At 35.3% G+C, this 22088-nt stretch overlaps 1 protein-coding gene across 1 annotated transcript in view; it reads right to left on the bottom strand.

Annotated features, from left to right (window-relative positions):
- Positions 1 to 263: 263 nt before the first annotated feature.
- The window catches only part of LOC124362681, a 63217-nt gene continuing 41392 nt past the window's right edge, over positions 264 to 22088 (bottom strand). The window contains exon 3 of the mRNA XM_046817382.1: positions 264 to 1528. Within this exon, the coding sequence (XP_046673338.1) occupies positions 1360 to 1528 (169 nt within the window). The 3' untranslated portion in view covers positions 264 to 1359. The remainder of the gene's footprint in view (positions 1529 to 22088) is intronic.

Genomic DNA, 22088 nt, shown 5'->3' with positions numbered 1-22088 from the left:
CTTCTCGGAATTTCATATTGGTTTATGTACGTAAGATTATGCACAGCTATTTGCATTTTGTAGTTGTTGCTTCACAATTAATTAACTAATTACCTATATACGACCTGTGTGGTGTTTCTAAAGTAGTAAATCGGATTTTTAATTACTAGACTACTTTTGGCCTATAACCATCAGGCCAAACTCCCAATAGCTATAATGCCAAACACCGCATATTAGAAAAGATTAGGGATATGTGGAAGAGAGGTTAAATAAAAGTTCTCATCAACATTTAGGTAATTAATAATTTATTACAAAACCAATATCAACATTGTAACATCAACACAAACAAAAATATATTATTGGAATTAAACTATACAGAGCCGTAGAACACGTACTAGCAATCTAACCCGGCAAGTGTCATTTGGTGGTAACTAGTGAGGGCGAGAGGGGATGAGGGGTGCCAACCTTGGGAGGTAACTTAAAGCTTCGGCACAGCCTCTAGTGGGCGGCGAGCGGGCGGGGGAGTTCCACTTGACACGTCCCTAACTAAAATATTTCTTTGATTTAAGTTGGCACCTCTGTAAACTCGAGGACTCAGGTACGGAGATTAACCCAGAAGGACGGCAAGTAACTCATCATCATCAGTTATAGCATTTACATGGGCTGCTGCTTCTGCACAAGATTTTAGTGTATGACTTCTCATAGAACGTAATAGGGAACGATTAACTATTTAGTAGTTTTACTACATTTCGCCTTCAATATACTAATGATATTATAATACACTGAGGCATATTATAAGGGAAAATAAATATACTCCATCTGTAAATACTATAATAACAAAGGAGACGACTATATCTCCTCATAAATGTATCTAAGGTACAATACAAATGTACATAGTTTAAGTAGTAGTAGTTTTAAACACCATTTAGTAGTGTTATTGAAAAAATAAAAGTATATAAATAGTACTAAGTTTTACAAACTCATGATTAAAAACATAATATTGTTAAATAAACATAAATATAATTATTACTAAAGTGATAGTATTGAAACAAATTGAAGTGAACAATCGATAAGGTAGTCTATTATTGCTTAGCTTAGCACCTACAATCACCAGATTATTGACAGAACCAAACACGAATACAACCGATGAGGCTTAAACTCATCATGAGGGGGTTACTAGAAATCATTCATAGAATGAAAATTAACTAATGAAATCGTAAAACTACACACAACGTAAAGTGTGTACGGGACAGGTTCACCCCGAATCTGGAAGGAGGATGGTGCGTCTATAAGTACTAGAGAAACTAACGTATTGTCAAGTGAACCTGTGGAGTCCCGGATAAGGATGCGGGATACAAGGCCTATAGGAGAGCTAACTGTTCAACAGCCGGTATCGAGGAGGAGACGAGCGAGTCGCCAGACCCGTGTCCAGCCGACCAGCTGGGAGCTGGGGACCGTAGTCTCTCGGATCATCAGTTGCCACTTGCCCAGTGGTAGGGAGCTGGTGGGGGCCGGCTTGTTCTGGGGTGAGGTGTTGGGTGACGTCATCCTGCAATTTAACATAACGGTTACTCTACATATAGACATGTATTTAGTACTCAAATCATTTCTAGGGGTCTCGTCGCTTGACTCTTGGTCAGGAACAGTAAACAGGCGAGAGCCGGCTTGTTCTGGTACAATTTGTTAATTGATGTCATCCTGCAATTGACAAGAACGATTATATATACTTGGAACAATGGGTTGTGCTAAACAGTATGTTTCTTGTGGTAATAGTCATTCTCTCGGCTTGCCTGGAAGCAGGGAACAAGCAAGAGCCGGGTTGTTCTGAAAAAATGTATTGGTATTAACCAAATGCTATCCTGCATTTTACAATGAAATTTATTGTTGAAACAATGTGTTAAACTGCACAGTCAAGAACGTAGCCATGAAAAAAGTTTGGGGGGGGGGGTCCACAGAGTATATATTTTCCAGTAGTGGTCAGAGAGTAAGGCCCCATTTTGTTCCTTAAAAAGTTCTTGAACCGTTTCTTTGTTGAGAACGATCTTTCAGCAGTACATATCAGTAATGCCAAATTATTTAAATAATTATAACCGTTTAGTAAAATAATTATTGAAAACTTGGGGGGAGGTCCGGATCCCTTGGACCCCCTCGCTGGCTACGTCATTGTGCATAGTGTATTTCTGGAGACGATATTCCCTGGGAAAGATGTCCAAAAACAGGAAACAGGAGAGAGCTATTCTGGAACAGATCGTTGATTAATACCGTCCTGCAATTGCAATACAGGTATCGCAAGCCACCTGCAGTCATATACAGGTGTAGTATCATGGTGCCACACTTAGTGATAGCTATATAAATGGGAAACGTGGTCTCTCAGATCTTCAACTTCTACTCTTCTATGGACAGGGAGCTCGTGGGGATCCATTTGTTCTAAGCGAGATATGGAAAGCCATATTTAACGAATATCCATTAGTTTAGAATAGTACTAAACCCTTACTTAATTCAAAAGTTTGTAAAATGTAAGTTTTGTATCATTTTTTAAACATTTTTTTAATTACTTTATATCATAGCCTAATAATGTTTTTTTTTTAATTACAATTAGATCACGATAACGATGTATTTACATATAATTATTTATTTACGAGCACTTTGCATATTAAGTAATGGTATGTTGTCACTTTTTAGGATTAACAAGCTTTGAAGGATACTCGTAATACAAACAAATATTGTTATGTCAAAATGACCTTGTGGTACCGACTGACATATTGCATATTACGCCGTAATTAAACTTCAAGAGGTGAACAGGCTCGATCATTGTTTATTAAGAGGGTTGCTGAACCTTGTGTATTGGCGCAGAGCTGGCCAAGTATCCACTCAGGTTTTAACTGGTTCAATCCACGCCTCAATTAGTGACATGGCTATAACAGTGATTGAACTTGTTAACGTTGATGTACTGCTTCCATGGACGTCAAGTGAACCACTGCATCTGTGTACTTATCAACTGAGCGGCGTGTGTTCATAAAATGCACGACAAACTGTAATGTGGTCCATTCTGGTGTTACAGTGGGGACTATTGCTACACCACACTACATTAGAGCTGTAACGTTGAAGCCACATGTGGCCAGACCAGACCCTTGTCAACTCAGGAACGTCTTGTTGGCCAGCCACAGAAAGCAATATAGGACTTTTACTCTCCTTTATTACGTTTATCTCGGTCCTAATAAGAATCTTAAGTACATGATTTTCCTCTTTCGTTACATCATTATTCATTTTACAACGTAATAAGACACATATTTACTTTACTGATGCGGCTTGTCCATTAGCCACATGAATGCACAGTGAATAAGTATTTCAGCTGTACTATACAAGAGCCATGGCTAAATACTGTGTATAAAATTTACATAACGAACCAAGAAGTGACATAATTTGTTTTGTTCTCTTAGGCCAGTACGTTGAGAATCCTCCCATTGCCCTATGTCCTAAAAGAACCTTGTTTCTGTTTTCGGAGTCTCAGGATATTCAGGATGGGTAAGATTGGGGGTAGGGACAGCCTGTCAGGATCCACGAGGAAGGATTTTGGGCACTAATCTCAGTCATTTCTCCTTGGAAGAAGGGAAGTCTAGCTCTAATGCAGCCTCTCTAGCCAAAGCGGGCAGGGATCGCATGCCCTAATGTATAGTCTAGCAACTGTCTTTAACAATCAGGGAGCCCCTCCAACTCAGACATAGTCATGGCCCGCAGTAGACTAAATCTTTCGATCTATCCTTGCACCCCAATATCTCGACATTTTCGGTTAGTGATATGTCGCTCGTGGAATTCATATGGTTGCCCAGATTTTAGTGACACATAGGTTATTGCTCTATCCAGTGTAGGTTCAACTGGAAGGTATAAATTAGCCAGAAGTGAACCCACCTGGGAAAGTGATACAATACATAAGAATTCAAACTGTACTGAAAAGTGTCACGGTTAATCATACTCTGTATGGTAATTTATATAAGGAACTAAGAACTTATGCCATACAATAGAATGGGTTCCCCGCGAGTAAAATATACCCGTACACTGGGCACCTTTCTCCATTCACTATCTGATCCGATTTAACTGGGTATAAAAATGGCTGTGACCTTACTGTTAAGGTCAACACCACTCCACACAGTAGTACTTGACCCTGTTGTGACATATTATACGTACGTTACAGGTGTAGGCCTACATTAAACTTAAAACGTACATGATTATTATCAAAGCAATGTTTGTGACCTCCTTTCAAGTTTCAAACCCAAACATTTCAATGAGTGAGTTCAAAGACAGGAACTAAAAGAAAATAATAAGTCGTGTTGTTAACTTCTCAAATTTTGCTATCCTCACTTTTCCATCGGCCTTTAATCTCAAAAATATGTAGCTCTTTTCTATTTCTTAATGGCTATGACATTTTTGTACATATCAGAATTTAGATCACATTATCCCTTTTCATGTTGACGTGTTGTTTATTTTTAAGTAACGTAAGGAATATCTTTTTTGCTAAAGAATACCTTAAAGTTATATTTAAACTTGATGAATACATTTACTTAATTACTGTATTATTTACAATCATAATCCTAGGTTCATTTTAATTTATCGTATATACTGTTGAATACCACACAAACGAATACAAAATGTATTTAATCTAAAATAATATTAGTCAAATTTTTCTGTTAACTGTAAAATTTAAACATTTTTATTTTGGCCAGTGAGGGATAGATAAGTCGCAATTTTATTCGGCGAGCCATGAAAATTACAGATCATATAGCAATGTTATATTACTTCCAATGTACTACATGTAGAGATTTTTACTTTATGCTAAAAAGTGAACAAAGTCCGGATTTCTCGACCCACAGAATGTCCGAGTAAATGTCTAGCTCGGTATCTTGTATTCAGTGGCTCAAGTCATTGAGAAAGAGTAACAATAGAAGACAGTCTCTCCTGCATAGTTTCAATAGAAGACAGTCTCTCCTGCATAGCAATAGCATATACAGACAGTCTCTCCTGCATAGTTTCAATAGAAGACAGTATAGTTTCATAGTTTCAATAGAAGACAGTCTCTCCTGCATAGTTTCAATAGAAGACAGTCTCTCCTGCATAGTTTCAATAGAAGACAGTCTCTCCTGCATAGTTTCAATAGAAGACAGTCTCTCCTGCATAGTTTCAATAGAAGACAGTCTCTCCTGCATAGTTTCAATAGAAAACAGTCTCTCCTGCATAGTTTCAATAGCAGACAGTCTCTCCTGCATAGTTTCAATAGAAGAGAGTCTCTCCTGCATAGTTTCAATAGAAGACCGTCTCTCCTGCATAGTTTCAATAGAAGACAGTCTCTCCTGCACAGTCCTTTGCCAATATGTAGTCATTTCTGGCTGAACTTTAGTGGAACCTGTCACTCTAGGGGAGAAAAAATTTCATTTCTGTAAGTCTGTCTATATGTCTGCCTGGCCGCACGATATCTGAAGAATAAACTGACCTAAAGACCTAAAGTTTGCATGAATCCTCATTTCTTTATAAGCATCACTAATTTCTTTGATGATGCGTGTCGCTTCATTAATTTGGCTGAGCGTTAGCGAATATTTTTATATTGGATAAACATAAATATAATTTTTTATGGATAAACATAAATAAATTTGCACAAAAATTGAGTAGCTTGAAATTCCATGCAACCTCAGCGAAGAATGTTACGCGACATGGCGTACTACTATCCAATGTTTATTCTTAATTTGGCTTGAAAATTACCGATATCCCAAGTAACCTTTCAGTCAAATACGATACAAAAGGGTTTGTTTACGTGGAATATACGTGTGCAAATGGAATAAACAGTGGCGATGCTCACATGCCGGTGGCTGGCAGCATCACAGAGGCCGGTGATAGCGAAATCATTCCCGCCGGAAACCGGTGCTGTAACAGAGCTTTGAGCTAGCGAGATTACAAACATAACCTAGCTATAAACTCTACAAATACACCTCACAGATATGGCCTCGACGCTTTATGTTGAAATTTTATAACAGCCTGTTCAGGAATATTCTTGGAAATAACTTTTTATTTATTCGCTATTTACTCAACGTTTATCGTTGCTAGTTAAACCTAACATTTGGTGTTGGGGAAGAGAATGAGTAAAGTATAAATGTTCTAAAGACAATTCAGACAGCCATATTTTTATTTGTTATTGTACGCATTCGCAATTACTTTTACTGCTCACCTCTCATTCGTTATGTATGAACTTCCTCCACACCTACAGCTTCCACCACAATCATCGTAAGAAAACTTTCGAGGTACACATCATCGCTGGGCGGTAAACCCCCACGCAAAGTACGTAATTCTTTCAGCACTATCATCGTAGAAATAATCTGACATGCAGACAATCATAGCTAGGCGATAAACTCCCACGGAAAGTGCCTACTTATATACCTCCTAGGTCTTCCAGCATAATCTTTGTAGAAATACTATGGAGAGGTACCTTTGCATCGGGCGATAAACCTTTGCCAAGAGTCTGCACTTGATTACGATTTCCGAGTTAACGAGACTATTGAAGAATATGCCAGACCTCTCAACGAATGTTAGTTTGTGTCTGATCCTGAATATGCCTTCTTCTTTTTATCCTTAATTTTTCCCAAACTACGAGCCAACTGCTTTGAAATTTATTTCTATATAGAAGGGGATTTTTCCTCTAACAAACGGGTTTTACTTCCTAAATGGACCTGAACACACATAGACGGCTAATGGCTCGAACCGTGTTGTTTCTGATCAATTGGACATGGTTTGATGACAAACCACCAATAACTTTGCAGTGCAATCTTTCTGGGCTCCTTCAGTGAGAGCTCCGCAGAAAAATTCTCTGTGGCGCAGATGGTACAGAAATTTTTCATGAATTTTTTTACCTTTCCTTTAACTCAGACATCTAGATGACCTAAATGGCATTGTGTGGCCTGTGTATGTTCCGTATGGAGTGAGAATTTAGGAGGAGGGGATGTGAAAATTGTACGAGTATTCAGGAATTTTAAATGTGTCAGAATAACAGAAAAGTTGTCAGAACTCTTTGAATGGGTTGCTATTGATGACTGTCTGCCACCACGTATATCCTTGATGTAGTCAAGGTATGCTTTGATTCGTGGCAGGTACGTTCACCGATATGAAACTAGGGCAGGGACAACCTTCAAAAACTCAACATAACAGACGGATATTAATGTCACAAGTTGATGTCTGACTAATAAATGGGCTCCCTGAAAGTATTAGAAATTCACGATAACCAAAATCAGTCTTTTGGTTTCTATTAGTCTTACCTGGTTAATGAATTTATTATAAACCACTAGTGTATATCTCAAGTCATTATATTACTCCTCAAAAGTCTTGAACTTCACAGAAGCATAATGTCTATCTTCCAAGAAGAAAGAAGCTGATCTAATTAATCCAACTTATTTTATCGTGAATTAACATTACACTGAGTGTAACATTTTAGCACTGTCACTGAAGTCCTCCATGTTAGTCAGTTGTAATTGGCTTCAGTTGCTCGTCACGTACCCATACGACTGGTAAAAGTACGGCTATTCAGTTGATTAATGGAAAATACACACCTTCTGACAAACGTTTCCCATCAGAAGTTATTATACATCCTAAAAATATCGAAATTTTCTCTAATATTCGTCTACTTTGCATTGTTTCAGTAATTTATATTTAAGTCAAAAATTGGACTGCACATAAAATAAAAGCTTGAGGTTCCAAACATAATAAATTTTCAAAACATAAGGCAGGATATTTACGCGTCTGCACGAACAATAAATATAATCATTTTATATATTAGTCACTACATGACACTTGCGACAAATTTAAACTACAGCTTTTGATTGTTTATGTCTTATTTTAATTACTTAATTTTAACAGTAACATTATTTAACTTTTATAAAATATCTATTGTACTAATCGAACACAAAATTTGAATTCTATCATCCATATTATTTGTAAAATAAAAATTAAAGGCTATAAAACGTAAATATCTATTCCAGTACATTCTAAGAGTTAAGTTATACTATTAAGATTGTCCAGGAGATTTAAACAGACAGCGTAACAAAACTGAATTGCTAGTGCGATATTTAATGTTCTCTAGTTCTGCTGAAGTGTGAATATAATTAAATGTAAAGCACGGCTCTGTTCCACCCATTAAGACATTTCATTATAGAAAAGTTGCAAATACTCGAGCTTGAAACAAAACCTTTTATTTCTATTTCGCAGAAATGTCAGAAACGAAAGCTTAAGAGCCATCCATCTTCACAATAATGTAGCTATAAATGTAATGAAATGCACTCGTATGTTGCATTATGTTGAATTTTACAAAAACAACAGCATTCTTTATATAGATTTACTTATATTTTGTATATGGTATTTACTTTAAATGTAGGTTCATAACACTAAATCGTACATAATTCAATGATTTAATGATATGAACAAAACACTAATGTTATTATACAATGGAACTCCGAATATTTTAATATAGAAGGTGTCCACAAAGTTTCGGGACGGTTAAATACTATTGAAACGATTTAAGATAGAGCTATATAACTTGGGACACAGTTACTGAACATAAAAACCTAGTATAAAACATATCCAAAGACCTGCTACTCGTACTTCTTTAGAGGGACGGCCCACAAGGAGTCAGAATAAAATCTTAAATTTAACCATAGCTTAGTATACACATCATATTACAAATCTATATTAGTAGATTACATTGCCGCAAACCTGACCTCAACCGGAAAACCGAGCCGGAAATGGCAACCGTTGGCATGAATTTGCAGTTATTAAGTAAACGTAATCAAGTTCATGATAGTTTGATTAATTTATTCACAGACAGAACTGTATAAATTGATGATTGCTGAATTCCATTACAATGGCATAATCTCTGGGTATGAAATGACAAAGATCCCATTAATAGTTTATTATATACAGTGCTTTTGTAACTCCATCTTAAATTTGTTCAAAAATATTTAACCACTCCGGGACTTTTTGGATAGTAAGAGTGATGATGCAATCAAATTTTAGTTTGGTTTTTTATTTCGTAGTCACAGCCCTTTAAGAAGGAATGTAAGTAGGCACTTATGAGTTAAAAGAGGTAATTTTGACCAATTGTGTTATCAATTTATATGAAACGCTGAAGCCTTTCACTCAAAATTTCTCGTCTTTCTGCCTGGGGGGCTGTAAGAATTTTCTTTCTATGTGTCTGTTTGTCTATAGAATGAAATCAGCTATAGACATACTTGGAATTTTACATGCAACTTCAACAAACCCGTGGACTTGTAGAGTGTATATGCCTACCTTCAAAGCCTGACAGAAAAGAGTTTAGAGTTTACTTTGTATTCGAATTGTATTCATGTAAGGAACTTCAATAACCAATACAAGTTAAATATGCATTTTCTGGCGTTTCTCAAAAATGCTTTAAATTTAACTTAAAGTGTTTTCTTAAAAAACCTAAAACTAAAATGAATGTATCTATTTCACATTTTCAAAATTAATGGTTTACTTTTTACGCATCTGCGGATGTTCAAGAGAGGTGTTTTTTGAGAAACTATGCTCGTTCAGAACAATATTTCAAGCAACAAAAGCATACAGTAAGGATAAAGTTCAAATTATCTAATCGCGTGTTTTGTGTAACACAGTAGACAGTTAAGCAATCTAGTTCCGATATCCATGAAATGCTTCTTTTTTAATCGGTAATTATTTTTGAAATAAAAGAAAATATGTTTATTATAATTTTGGCTATTAGAACTGATTGAAACTATAATTCATTAAACACTTATTGCTGTAACTTATGAAACCATACGTATCAGTATTTTCTGAACATAACATTTTGAACGTTTTACGAGTGGCATAATATGATTAGGGGCGTTAGCATTTTTATTTCAAGAAGAACTTGTATTTATATTCAATTAAAAATGTTTAAGTTAAGTTAAACTTTTAGATTATATTGATGTCTATGTAAATATTAATATTTTAATTTTGTGAGCTTCAATTATCTTAGTGTAAATCTTATAGCATATTTTTTTCTGGTCGGGTCACCCTGGCAGGTCAAGGACTTTATTGTATACATATCTGTTATTGTTTATTATGTATTAACTATGTTTTATTTTTGGGAAATAAATATTTTCTTTCTTTTCTTTCTTTTTCTTTATAATTTATGTTGAAAATTGCATTACCTCAGGTAATACTTAACTGTGAATCAAACCCCATTTCTACACAGAGAAAAATGAGTTCTTTGATAGTACATATCTAACCATGTAGTTTGGTTGAGTATTACTGAGCCCATCACTGTGGGGCTGACATCCTCCCTTTCGTCTGCGGAGGGGATTTAATTTCTTTTCTGTATGATTTCTGCCTGTCTATCTGTCCGGGCACATCTCGACAATCAAATTCGCCAGATCTGAAAATTGGCAAGCGATATCGGCGAAGTCTTACACAACGTGCGGTATGGCGCATACTCATATCTTGTTTAATTAAACAAGGTTTAATTCTGCAAATCACCAAATATTTAGCAAATTCTGGCCAGACACGTTTGCGATTTGCCTCGAGAGTATTTCTGCGTTTAATAATTATACAATTGTACCCTGGGACAACTCGTCAAGAACGATTAATTATGATATAATGTTTTCCCATGCGAAGCGGACCGTGTTCAGTACGAAGGCTATTGTTGCGTGTTGCGCCAGCGCCGGTCCTCGCCGCGCATTCTGCCTTTAGTTGGCCATAAATTACCCAACGTGTTATGCAAAGTACGCTTCAATTAGCAAAGAGGAGGAAACTGCACGTGATGTAGTTATATTGAGACAGTCCAGCGGATCGATTGTGACTCGCGCGTGCGCTATGCGCATCTGCTCTGTTGTGAATGAAAGTAACAACGTCAGAGGAGGCGGAGGCGTGTGTTTGGGCCACTGAATGTGAATTTTGCCATATGCTGCATCGGATATAGCTCTTTCATATTCAACGTTCATCACAATCGACTGTACTTCTCGTTAGTCGATTATATCGTTCGTTTTAACAGCATGTCATCCAGTATATGTCCTTCAGTAGCGCTATCAAAAGTTAAGAAAAAATAAAACTCTTTATTAAGAACCAGACGCGTATTTTTTTTTAAATATTGTCGTTTGATATTCATCTGTCGCGACAACTTTTGATAGAAAGCTCTTATAGACATGAAACTATGTTCCTCCTATGCTGGAACATAGGTCCCTCTTGGTTCAAGGAAAAATGCTATTGATACTGCTATCAAGAGGTAAAATTAAATGTAAAAATAATTCTAACATTTTTCCGTTAGCCTTATAGGCAAACATGACAAAACTGTAGAGTAAACAAACTGAGTGCACTTATTTGACATTGTATAATGTGGCATAGAAACACGTGTGTTAAAGTTACTATGCTAGATTGGTTAGCAAGACTTTTGTTACGTTTTGTCGGGGTCTTCAATAGTCCGTTGTGTCACTTTGTGAGATGTATATATGAGAGGTAAAAAGTGAACTCTTTAATTTATAAAAAATATTGAGATAAATCTAAATTCTTGAAGGATCGATCTATCCTGTAATCTGTGTCAATTGAAATTAGTACAAAGAATGTTGTATCTCAAGATTATTTATTTTTGTGCCAGCTTAACTCATACAATTCAATAAAAAAATCCTTTATGAAACTTTAAACTACAATCAAATTTTTAGCCTTTTTGAATCTGTTACATGTAGAATATTAGAATACTATGTTACATAGTACTACAGGAAGATGGTAATACGAAATCACTCTTTGTCCCTTTCTTAATCGTCTTAGCTCTTGTAGCAGTTCACGAGATAACGTCATATCCGTCGACTAAAACGAATATACTTTACAATATGAATTAAGTTTGAGATACAGCCTCCGTGTTGGGTCCCAGCCCTTAATTACTTGTTAAAAAGGTTGCGGCATGCATTATTCAACCATTCTTTATGGAAACTCGAAATTTCAACCCCCTTCGTGTACTAATATATGTAAAGAGTACGTTAGCGGATGGCCATTAGTTAACACACTATATGAGCTCATATGAATCAATCAGAAGAACTCGCCTTGGCGGCTGCTTTACTCCACAATTCTAGGATCAAATTACTGGTAACACAATTTGGCAATTTTTGATGTTATACATTTTTTTAACAATTATTTATTGTTTTTTTTAACTTTTTTATTCAAATTTTCTATGCTATAGTAATAATTTAGTTCATATCATAAAGATAACCTATATCAAACAGAGCTGCACGAGTTTTTTTCTGTAGAATTAACATTGTATGTACTCTTAATACTCACTGATCTTGACCCGAGAGGGTATATTTATTTATTTAATGTAATAAATAAAGTTATTTTAGTACTTAATCAATATATTATATTTATAGTTCAGAGGATATGAAAACAAAATTACTAAATCAAACGAGTCTATACAAAAAGATAGGCCATTGCCAATCTGATTTCTTTAAAATCCGAAACGGTTTACCAATTATATGACTCCACAACGTGACCCAGAAAGCAGTAAGCCCTCCGGCAACCTTTAGAAACACTTAGTAAGATTGACCACTTGGTAGACAATAGTTGTAACTCGAGTAGAATGAAGAGGTTGCGTGTCAATGTCGCCAGTGCGTGCTGGGTGGCCGTTGACAAAGAGCGTCTTCATGGCAGTTCTACTATCAATAATGATATATACTATTACAGTTAAATGGTGCCCAAGGTCATATCGTAACCCGCAGGGATAAGCCACCATGCCGGTCTCATCAAGCTCTGACGACGGTGATTAGAACCGATGTCGTTGATTGGAACCAGTTAACAAACCTCTCTCTGTTGTTAACCACTGCAGCTTCTATCGATGGTTTAACATGCTTGTATATATTATTTATTTCCACAAATACTAATAGGTGAGTTAAAAGTAACAGTGTCACAGTCATGGAGTGACAGTGACAGCAGGTAGCTGATATTGTCGTTGATTGGAACCGGTTAACAAACCTCTCTCTGTCCTTAAACACTGTAGCTTCTATCGATGGTTTATCATGCTTGTAGACATTATTTGTTTCCACAAACACTAATAGGGGAGTTAAAAGTAACAGTGACACAGTTATGGAGTGACAGTGACAGCAGGTAGCCGATATTGATTGGAACCGGTTAACAAACCTCTCTCTGTCCTTAAACACTGTAGCTTCTATCGATGGTTTATCATGCTTGTAGACATTATTTGTTTCCACAAACACTAATAGGGGAGTTAAAAGTAACAGTGACACAGTTATGGAGTGACAGTGACAGCAGGTAGCCGATATTGATTGGAACCGGTTAACAAACCACTCTCTGTCCCTTAAACCACTGCAGCTTCTATCGATAGTTTAACATGCTTGTAGACATTATTTATTTCCACAAATACTAATAGGTGAGTTAAAAGTAACAGTAACACAGTTATGGAGTGACAGTGACAGCAGGTAGCTGATATTGTCGTTGATTGGAACCGGTTAACAAACCTCTCTCTGTCCTTAAACACTGTAGCTTCTATCGATGGTTTATCATGCTTGTAGACATTATTTGTTTCCACAAACACTAATAGGGGAGTTAAAAGTAACAGTGACACAGTTATGGAGTGACAGTGACAGCAGGTAGCCGATATTGATTGGAACCGGTTAACAAACCTCTCTCTGCCCTTAAACACTGTAGCTTCTATCGATGGTTTATCATGCTTGTAGACATTGTTTGTTTCCACAAACACTAATAGGGGAGTTAAAAGTAACAGTGACACAGTTATGGAGTGACAGTGACAGCAGGTAGCTGATATTGATTGGAACCGGTTAACAAACCTCTCTCTGTCCTTAAACACTGTAGCTTCTATCGATGGTTTATCATGCTTGTAGACATTATTTGTTTCCACAAACACTAATAGGGGAGTTAAAAGTAACAGTGACACAGTTATGGAGTGACAGTGACAGCAGGTAGCTGATATTGATTGGCCTCTGTGACTTGCGCTCTTCGTCCACCCGAATTTTGGTGTGAATCGTGTTTGGGAATTTCAATGGTGGGTTTCTTACACTTTATACACATAACCGTGGAATTCACCTGTCCTGAATAAACGGTTCCTATCCATTTCGTCAGGAATATCGAATTATATTACTGTTATTTTATTTAAAATCAAGTTCCTTATATGAGGTTCGTTTATAACGATGGTAGGGTTGTAAATGTGACAGATTTGTTTGACATTTGCCAGCACATAGCGATACAAAAAAATCATAATAATAAGTTCTAATATCTGCATTTTGCTCTCCCGTCTTTCTCGGGAAGTTTTGTTACTGATTTTGTTTTACTAAAAGGCAGTAAATGTTCGAATAATCTTGTTATCTTCCAAGTTATTGTCTTAACGAAAACCGTTTTGGATCAAATTGAACTCGTTAAGGAGTAGAAAAAAACAAGGAAACGTACAATTGTAAGAAATGTAGAGTATTTTCAAATTGCAAATTAAGGAATTTGTTGAACATTCAACTCTGAAACGAGCTTTAATTGTGTTACGTAAGGTACATCAGTAAACCTCTCCTCAATGACAAGCGAAAGTTCAACGAAATAATGAAAGAAAGAAATCACGAGGAAATTTTCTCTCTGATTTCGATGATAAATCGATAGCTCGAGGTCCCTCCTCTTATAAATAACTCCGGAGCGTCTTTCACATCCTGACATTTCGCTCACTACAATAAAAGAGTATAAATTGATTCTCTTTGTCCGCCTTTCTCGAAGGTCAAAATGAAAGGCATTCTTTCAGTAACAGATCTCGCAAAGCCAAGGTATTTGAAGTGAATGTGTCTTCTGTGTACACACCGCAAATTTAATGTAAATAAATGTTCTATGTGATGTCCGACACAGCAAATGTAAACGAAGTACGACGTAAGTGCAGAATCGTGACAATATCGCGTGCCTCTAACTTGGGGAGACGCTTTACGGTAAGTTATTGGTGGTAAGTAACTAGGTTCACTGTTACTATCTTGCTATATCAGATTATATACTCCGACAACATAAATTATTATATTATAACTATTCCGAATACTTTTTCCTATGTAACATCCAATGTTACTGGTATGATCATTGCCTTTCACATAAAATTGAGTTCTTAATATCACCTCGTATGAAAGTATGTACGAAGGGGACATGGAACACTCTATAACGCCCATGTTAATTTTGCTGTTTTTCATGCCCCATTATCTCTGAAACTATTAATGGTAGAACATTGAAATTTTTACAGCTTACTTGGGGGGTATTTATGAAGACATGGAGGCAGAATTAAAACTGTAACCTCTTTGAGGAACAAAATATAATTTTTTAAAATATTGTTTTAAAAACCCTGTTTTTACTCACAAAAATATTTTTTCATAGGTAACCTATTTGATTAAACATTATAATTCTGCCTCTATAGGTGTAAAATAGTGATAAGAGATTTGGTAAAAATTTGAAGTGTCTATCTCTAATGGTTTCCGAGAAAACGGTGGCTTTTGTGACTTTAAAATACTTATTTTCAGAAAACGCAATAAAAGATCAAACCATTCACTGTATTTACAAAAAATGCTTACTTACATACTAAAACATCCCAGCTTCAATAGTCTTTGTGCTTTCCTTTATCATCTCTTTTCCTTTTCTCCTGTCTCTTATGTTTCCTCTTGCCTTTTTCCACATCAAGAACCTTTTTCTCCGCTTCTTGAATCCGCACTCTGTCTATCTGACGTAGGCGCGCTTCACAAAATTTGCTTGTTTTTGGGCCTAATGCTTTTAACACACTAAATTTTCCTAGTGCCCCTTTATTGAAAGAAATTACAGCATCATATATTCCTACTTTCGGGGTTGTGATCCCAACAAAAATTTACTTAGGCAATCTTTTCCAAATAATGGTATTAAAAAGACTCATTTGGATTTTTGGGTCCTTTCCCAAAACAACTTTTTTCTAAGATTGTGTTGTTTGTGAAGTCCTTGAAAATAGGCTTTATTTCAGCTAGCACTGCTTTAGGAAGAGAATGTTTATGATCAAATAACCACACCAAGATTGTTCACCCCTTCGGACATAGGGCATGCATTGGTTCATCGTTTGGAGACATTTTGTGATAGTAAAATTGCCCAAACAGCTTGTCTCAATTTTGGCTACCTCCTGGCAATTTTCCCTTATTGCCTTTCCATAGTGGACTTGAAGATTGTCAATCTCAGAGTCTGTTAGGCGACCTTTGCCTCTAATAGGCTTAACCGTCACTGAGTTTTTTCTTTTTTTTTTGTCTTACACAGTTTACGCAGACACGGGTGCCCATACGTTTCTGTATATGTCCAATACATTCTGCCTTCACTATTTCTACATCAGCTCCATAGGGTTTAATTTCATTGACTGCTGCATGTCCCTTTGAGTCACCATCACCTAAAATAAGTTAGGTAGCGAACACCCCTGTTTGACATCGAACGACAGAAATTCGCTTTGGCACCTTCAACCTCCATTCCTCCTGAACTTCCTTCGTAGTTTAATTCACATACTGTCCTTGTGGTTTTCTTTCATTTCATCAGTTTTAGCTAGCTGGCACCATGGAAATATTTTGATAGAAACATGTAAATCTAAAACCTTACCAGTTTCAACGGATGTGCAAGTAACAACTCCGTTTAGGCTACTAAAACCCCGCTTCTGCCACGTTCCGTCTATAGCTACAGTCAAATCCTTACTTTCTGTTTTATCTACAACTTCTTCCATAGCTTCAATCATTGATTCCTCAGCCACCTTTTTAATAACAGGAAAAATTGCCCTGTTGTACTTCATAAATTTAGCAGGAGGTCCAGGGATATCGAGAATCGTGCACAACATCAAAGCGTCAGCATGACCCTTACCAATTGACCTAAATGCATACACAGCTCTAAGATTGGTGTCATATTGGCCAGATTGGGTCTTTTGACTAGTTATAAAGTCACTTTTAGCATTGCAACTGTCACAAATCATAGATATTTTTGTCGTGAATCCCATTCGTTTGCTTGGAATTTCTTTTATCGAAAGATTTCCATTACCACATTTTCTGCATAAACTGAAGGTTCTTAGAGTTTCATTTAGTATCTTCAAATCAATGATTACATTTGTACAAGGATGAGTATTGGAGTAACTAGGCTCACCTAGATTAGAGGACAACTTTGTAAAATGAGGCTGAGTGAGCTGTACTAGCTTGGTTTTCACTAGGCCTAGGCTTAGCAGAAACTTTGTAGATCTTCACTGACCTTTTTATGCTGGTTACCAGTAAATTTCCTCTTCTTGAACAGTTTTACTACTTCTAGTCATTGTCAATAAAGTATTATGAAACAATTGAATAAAACAAAACAGTATAAAACTTGACTAAATAACCTTACCAAACGCAAACAGTAAACAAACACTTTTTACTAAATAAATTCACTTATGTTTGATTATTTCAAACAGCTGTGAAAAAAATCTGTGTTCATACTGCAATTTAGGCCAGTCCGCATGAAAACCAAAGCTAAACAAATCTAATGAATCAAGATGTGTGTACTGTTCTTTTAAACAACGAACTATTTCATCTCCAAAAGACTATCGATTTTTTATTTTTCAAGTCTTTTAATAAAAAAATTCTGAAAATAAATATCAATTAAGGCACTATGATCATTCTATGCAATTGAATAAATATCCAAGAAATAATCCGTACATGGAAAAGGGTTAATGCTAGATATAGATATTTAATTCTTGCGAATAATGTATATTACTGTATGCCCTTCATATCTCTTAGTGAAGGCCAAATTCCTGGAATAAGCCTAAAAAAACGTCTATCATCTACTTTGACCTTATGAGTGACTAGAGCTATTATCCTTCTACTGCATAGTGCATCCAACTTCAGAGGGAATATCTACCTCCTCCTCCTAGGTTAAGTGCCTAGGGCCGTGGACGCTGTCCTATATGGGTGAGCTGAATTTTCGAACTCATCTCATTCGCTATGTCCTTTCCGTTCAAAAATTGTACAAAATGAAATCCTCTTAAGAAATCTTCCATTTACCTTAAAAAGTACATCTTGAATATTGAATTTAATAGTCTTCCAATCCACTGACAAAAGTAATGCTCTTGTGTTAATTATTGATTAAATTCACTTTTTCGTTTTTGTGACCATGAAAACTATTTTAACACAGATTGGTTAAACGCGTGTAATATGGTGATATCATCACGTGATAAAGAGAAAGAAGACACCTCTCTATTCATGAGTGATCATTTATTAACAAAAAGAGGCGTAAAGACCGGCAGAAAAAGCTTTCTCCATTACCTTTACAATCAAAATATTAGTCCGATTTGACAGCTTGAGCCCTCTCTGCAAGTAGCATAAATAATTCAGTACGTTTCAGCAGAAAACCGCCCTACTTTAAGCAGGTAGTTTTTATAAAATAAATAAATAAAGGTTTATTTCGATTACTGTTAAATTTATTCGGTGTCGATGTTTCCGTGAACAATGTGCTTGACATAAATTTTTAAAATCAAGGTAGGTAACTAAATTATTTAACCACAAAATTATTGTAAGAAGGCATAAGGAATCTCCTAAAAATACCTATATAAGTAGTTTGATCCATACATGCAGCTAAAAACGCACTTTTTTCAATATTACCGTGCCTGGCAACTGTGGTAAATGCAAACAACTACATGTAACCTAGAAAGTGCGTGGGGAAATAAGCGATATACGCAAGATCGTAGATAAGAAGGAAGCTTTCACGAGTTGGTGATAAACACGGACAAGTCCCGTGGCGCAACGAGAAATGTGGTTGTGGGTTGTAAATATAATCTTGCTTATTGTGGTGCATCATCCCATGAGAACATTTCTGATATCCTTGCTGTACTTTGTTTCACCCTTATATTATTGTAGGGAAATCTCTTCGCCTTCATAGTCATTTCATTTTACTTGGTTAAATTAACAGCGATTATTATAAAGAACATTTTCAAAATCTACGTTCACACAGTATTAATTTTGTATGATCCATCGAATGATTGCCTTTCAAGTACTAAGGATTTATATACTTGATTTTTTATAATACTTTTAACATTCTACAAATGTTTAGGTATTTATTATTACTGGGCAAAAACAAAGCAAAATATCATATTAAAACTTTTGAAACCTTATATTTGTTATTAAAATATGTAAGAATAATAGTATTTGAAAAAATGTGTATTAATCAAAAGAAACCATATTCCTACAACTGATAAGAAAATTATGATAACAATCCAATATTGTAATGTTCTTATCAGCTGGTTAGAACAATTAAATTAAAATTAAAACAGGTGATTGAGCTGGCTAAAACAGTCTTACTAGCAATGCTGGGCAAATAATGACAGTAGATATTGTTTAGTTCTCATTAAAAAAATAATTATCCCGCAATTTATCTTCTATATTAAACTTGATATCGTTTGATTTGTAAATTAATTGTGAAAGTTAAAGATAGTATCTGTAACAGTTTTTCAAATATAATTTATTATATGTATTTAATATATTTTAGTTTTAAAGTTTTAAGAAGCTGACAATTTTAAAATAAAGCTTGAAAACACATTTTTCTGTAATTATGTTTGAGGCCATACAGGCCATCCTTAAATTCAGCATGTATAAGCGATAAAAAAAATCGTGGCAGCTTGGGTAATTATTGATTTTTTTAAGTTTGAATATGATATTTTGGTTTCCTTTGACCCAAGAGTAATAGGGCTACCATAAAAAGTTTTCTATTGGCTTTGAATGTTCTACTTGCACTAAAGGTTTTACTTAAGCTAAAATCCTAATATCGGTTGAAAAATCTTATATTTTAGTTTCCGTACGTTCTGTAAGCCGGTGTGTACGTTTATCTAGCATAAAAAATATTTGTCTAGAGAAAACTTTTAGGGATCTTGTTATGTCATTTCGCAAACATTCAAATAACGCCATATGTGACATACAGTTACAACTAGTATTCTTCACAATTCATGGACGACATAAATCTCAAAAGACAAAACCGGCTAAATCAACAGTACTTTTTAATTCTCCATTCCATTTTGTACATTACACTTAAATACAATGAAGTGATACTTCTTTTCCACCCACCAGGTACAACTATAGGATACTTTGAACATAACAATTTGTTTATTTTATTACTACCTGTTTCAATATGTCTTTTATTTCCCAGCCAGCGCTAAAAACCCGTCTAGTTCTCTTTTAAATGTATATTAAGAAATTAATGTTCATATAAATGCTTTCCTTAGTTTTTAATTTACGTATTTCATTAATCTACAATTTACATGAGATGATTGTGTTATATATACATATATATATATATATATATATACGTGTACATATATTTATATATATACAATAAATTGTGATTCGTAATCCAGTGTAGAACAATCTCTATTCATGACTGGAAAACCTAATGTTTATATATATACTCGTATATATATATGACACAATATATATATACATATATATATATATATATATATATATATATATATATATATATATACGTGTACATATATTTATATATACAATAAATTGTGATTCGTAATCCAGTGTAGAACAATCTCTATTCATGACTGGAAAACCTAATGTTTTTAATAAAAACTCCCTATTCAGGACATTTTTTTCTTATTAAGTTTAACCTTTTTATCAGCTCCAAAACTAACCCTCTTGCTAAGAAAAAATGAATTGTTCCATTACATATGTCCGTAGTGAATATGATGTGGTTATCATCTATGCTGTGACTATTCATCATAATCTTTAATTGTTTTAAACAACAGTTTACATTTATTTTATAAAATCATGTGTTACGTGCAATATCAGTGAAAGGTGATGATGATTCATCGAATATTTTACTATACGAGTAAAAGTATTTGTTAAAAAAACACCGATATTCTCCGTCAATCACATTGATTCTGTGCAATCACTGTAATGTAATACCGGAATTGGCAATTCAAGGCTAGCGAATGAGTTCATTGGCTCGCATTGTACAAACTGCAAAGTCACCACTGTTGCGTACAGCTGATTTTGCACCAAGTTCCGGCGTCGTTAACATATTACTGGGGGAAAACAATTTCGACCGCTCACACTCATATTGGATTTGCAAGTTATTGGTAAGTAGTCAAATTTAAGTTTATAATTATGATCGTACACGTGTAAGTTTTAATTCGTGTCTTGATTGATTTCAAAATTGACCATATTGTGTAATATAAGTACGCACAATGTTAGTGTGCTAATGGCAAATGTATATAGTTCCAATCAAAACATGATAAATAAAAAAAGGATTGTAGACACAATTTTTGTTTTAAATCGCGTATGTTTTTGAGTACTTTCCTTACTACAATACAATCATCATCATATGATTAAAGAAGGTGGTTTCTCAGGCCGCTTTGTTACTGCAGGCAACTTATGCTTTACTATTACTTTTGGTGACTTTGCATTCTTAGAAACTAAGTGGTTAGCATTTCAGTTTATCATCCTTGGGACTCGAGTTCTAATCCCGGTTTGGGCAAGGCATTTTCTCACAGTAACAAATCATCTGAGCCAATTCTCAAATAATATGATGAACGGTTGTGGGTAAATCATAAAACACTGCTTATACTCGTCCTCATAATGGTCCATTAGCATATTTGAATGACCCAGTACACAACAAAATAAAACCCTCATTTTACACTTATAAGATGGTTGTATTCAAGAAAAAGGTACTTTGTATTATTCGGAGGTCAGGCAGGATGAACAGTAATTTAATGTTACTAATAACAATGTTAATTTGACTTACTGTGAAGATTGCATGTCAATTGACGATGGGGTCTTGTTTTTTCCCTCCCAAAAGTTGGCGAAAGGAGGCTACGCTGTCCCTATCTACTACTTGTTATTATGCAATATAAGTAGGTAAATAATTAATAGGTACCCGGGGGTTGGCACTTGGCGACGTAATACGACGTCAAAAAAGTTGGACGATCTGGAACGTGATCTGAGGTCGGGAAAAATACATATAGGAAATGTCCCAGAGGCTTTGGTGGCCGGCACCACCCCAAACTTCTGGCGAAAAAAGAAAGAAGACCTTCAAGACAATACCCATATTCGATATCAGAACACGTGAGCGCTCATAAA

The sequence above is a fragment of the Homalodisca vitripennis genome, chromosome 5 (assembly GCF_021130785.1).
Source record: "Homalodisca vitripennis isolate AUS2020 chromosome 5, UT_GWSS_2.1, whole genome shotgun sequence".
In the NCBI taxonomy this organism is placed as follows: domain Eukaryota; kingdom Metazoa; phylum Arthropoda; class Insecta; order Hemiptera; family Cicadellidae; genus Homalodisca; species Homalodisca vitripennis.
The sequence above is the reverse complement of the archived record's forward strand: the minus strand, read 5'-3'. Positions and strand labels throughout refer to the sequence as shown.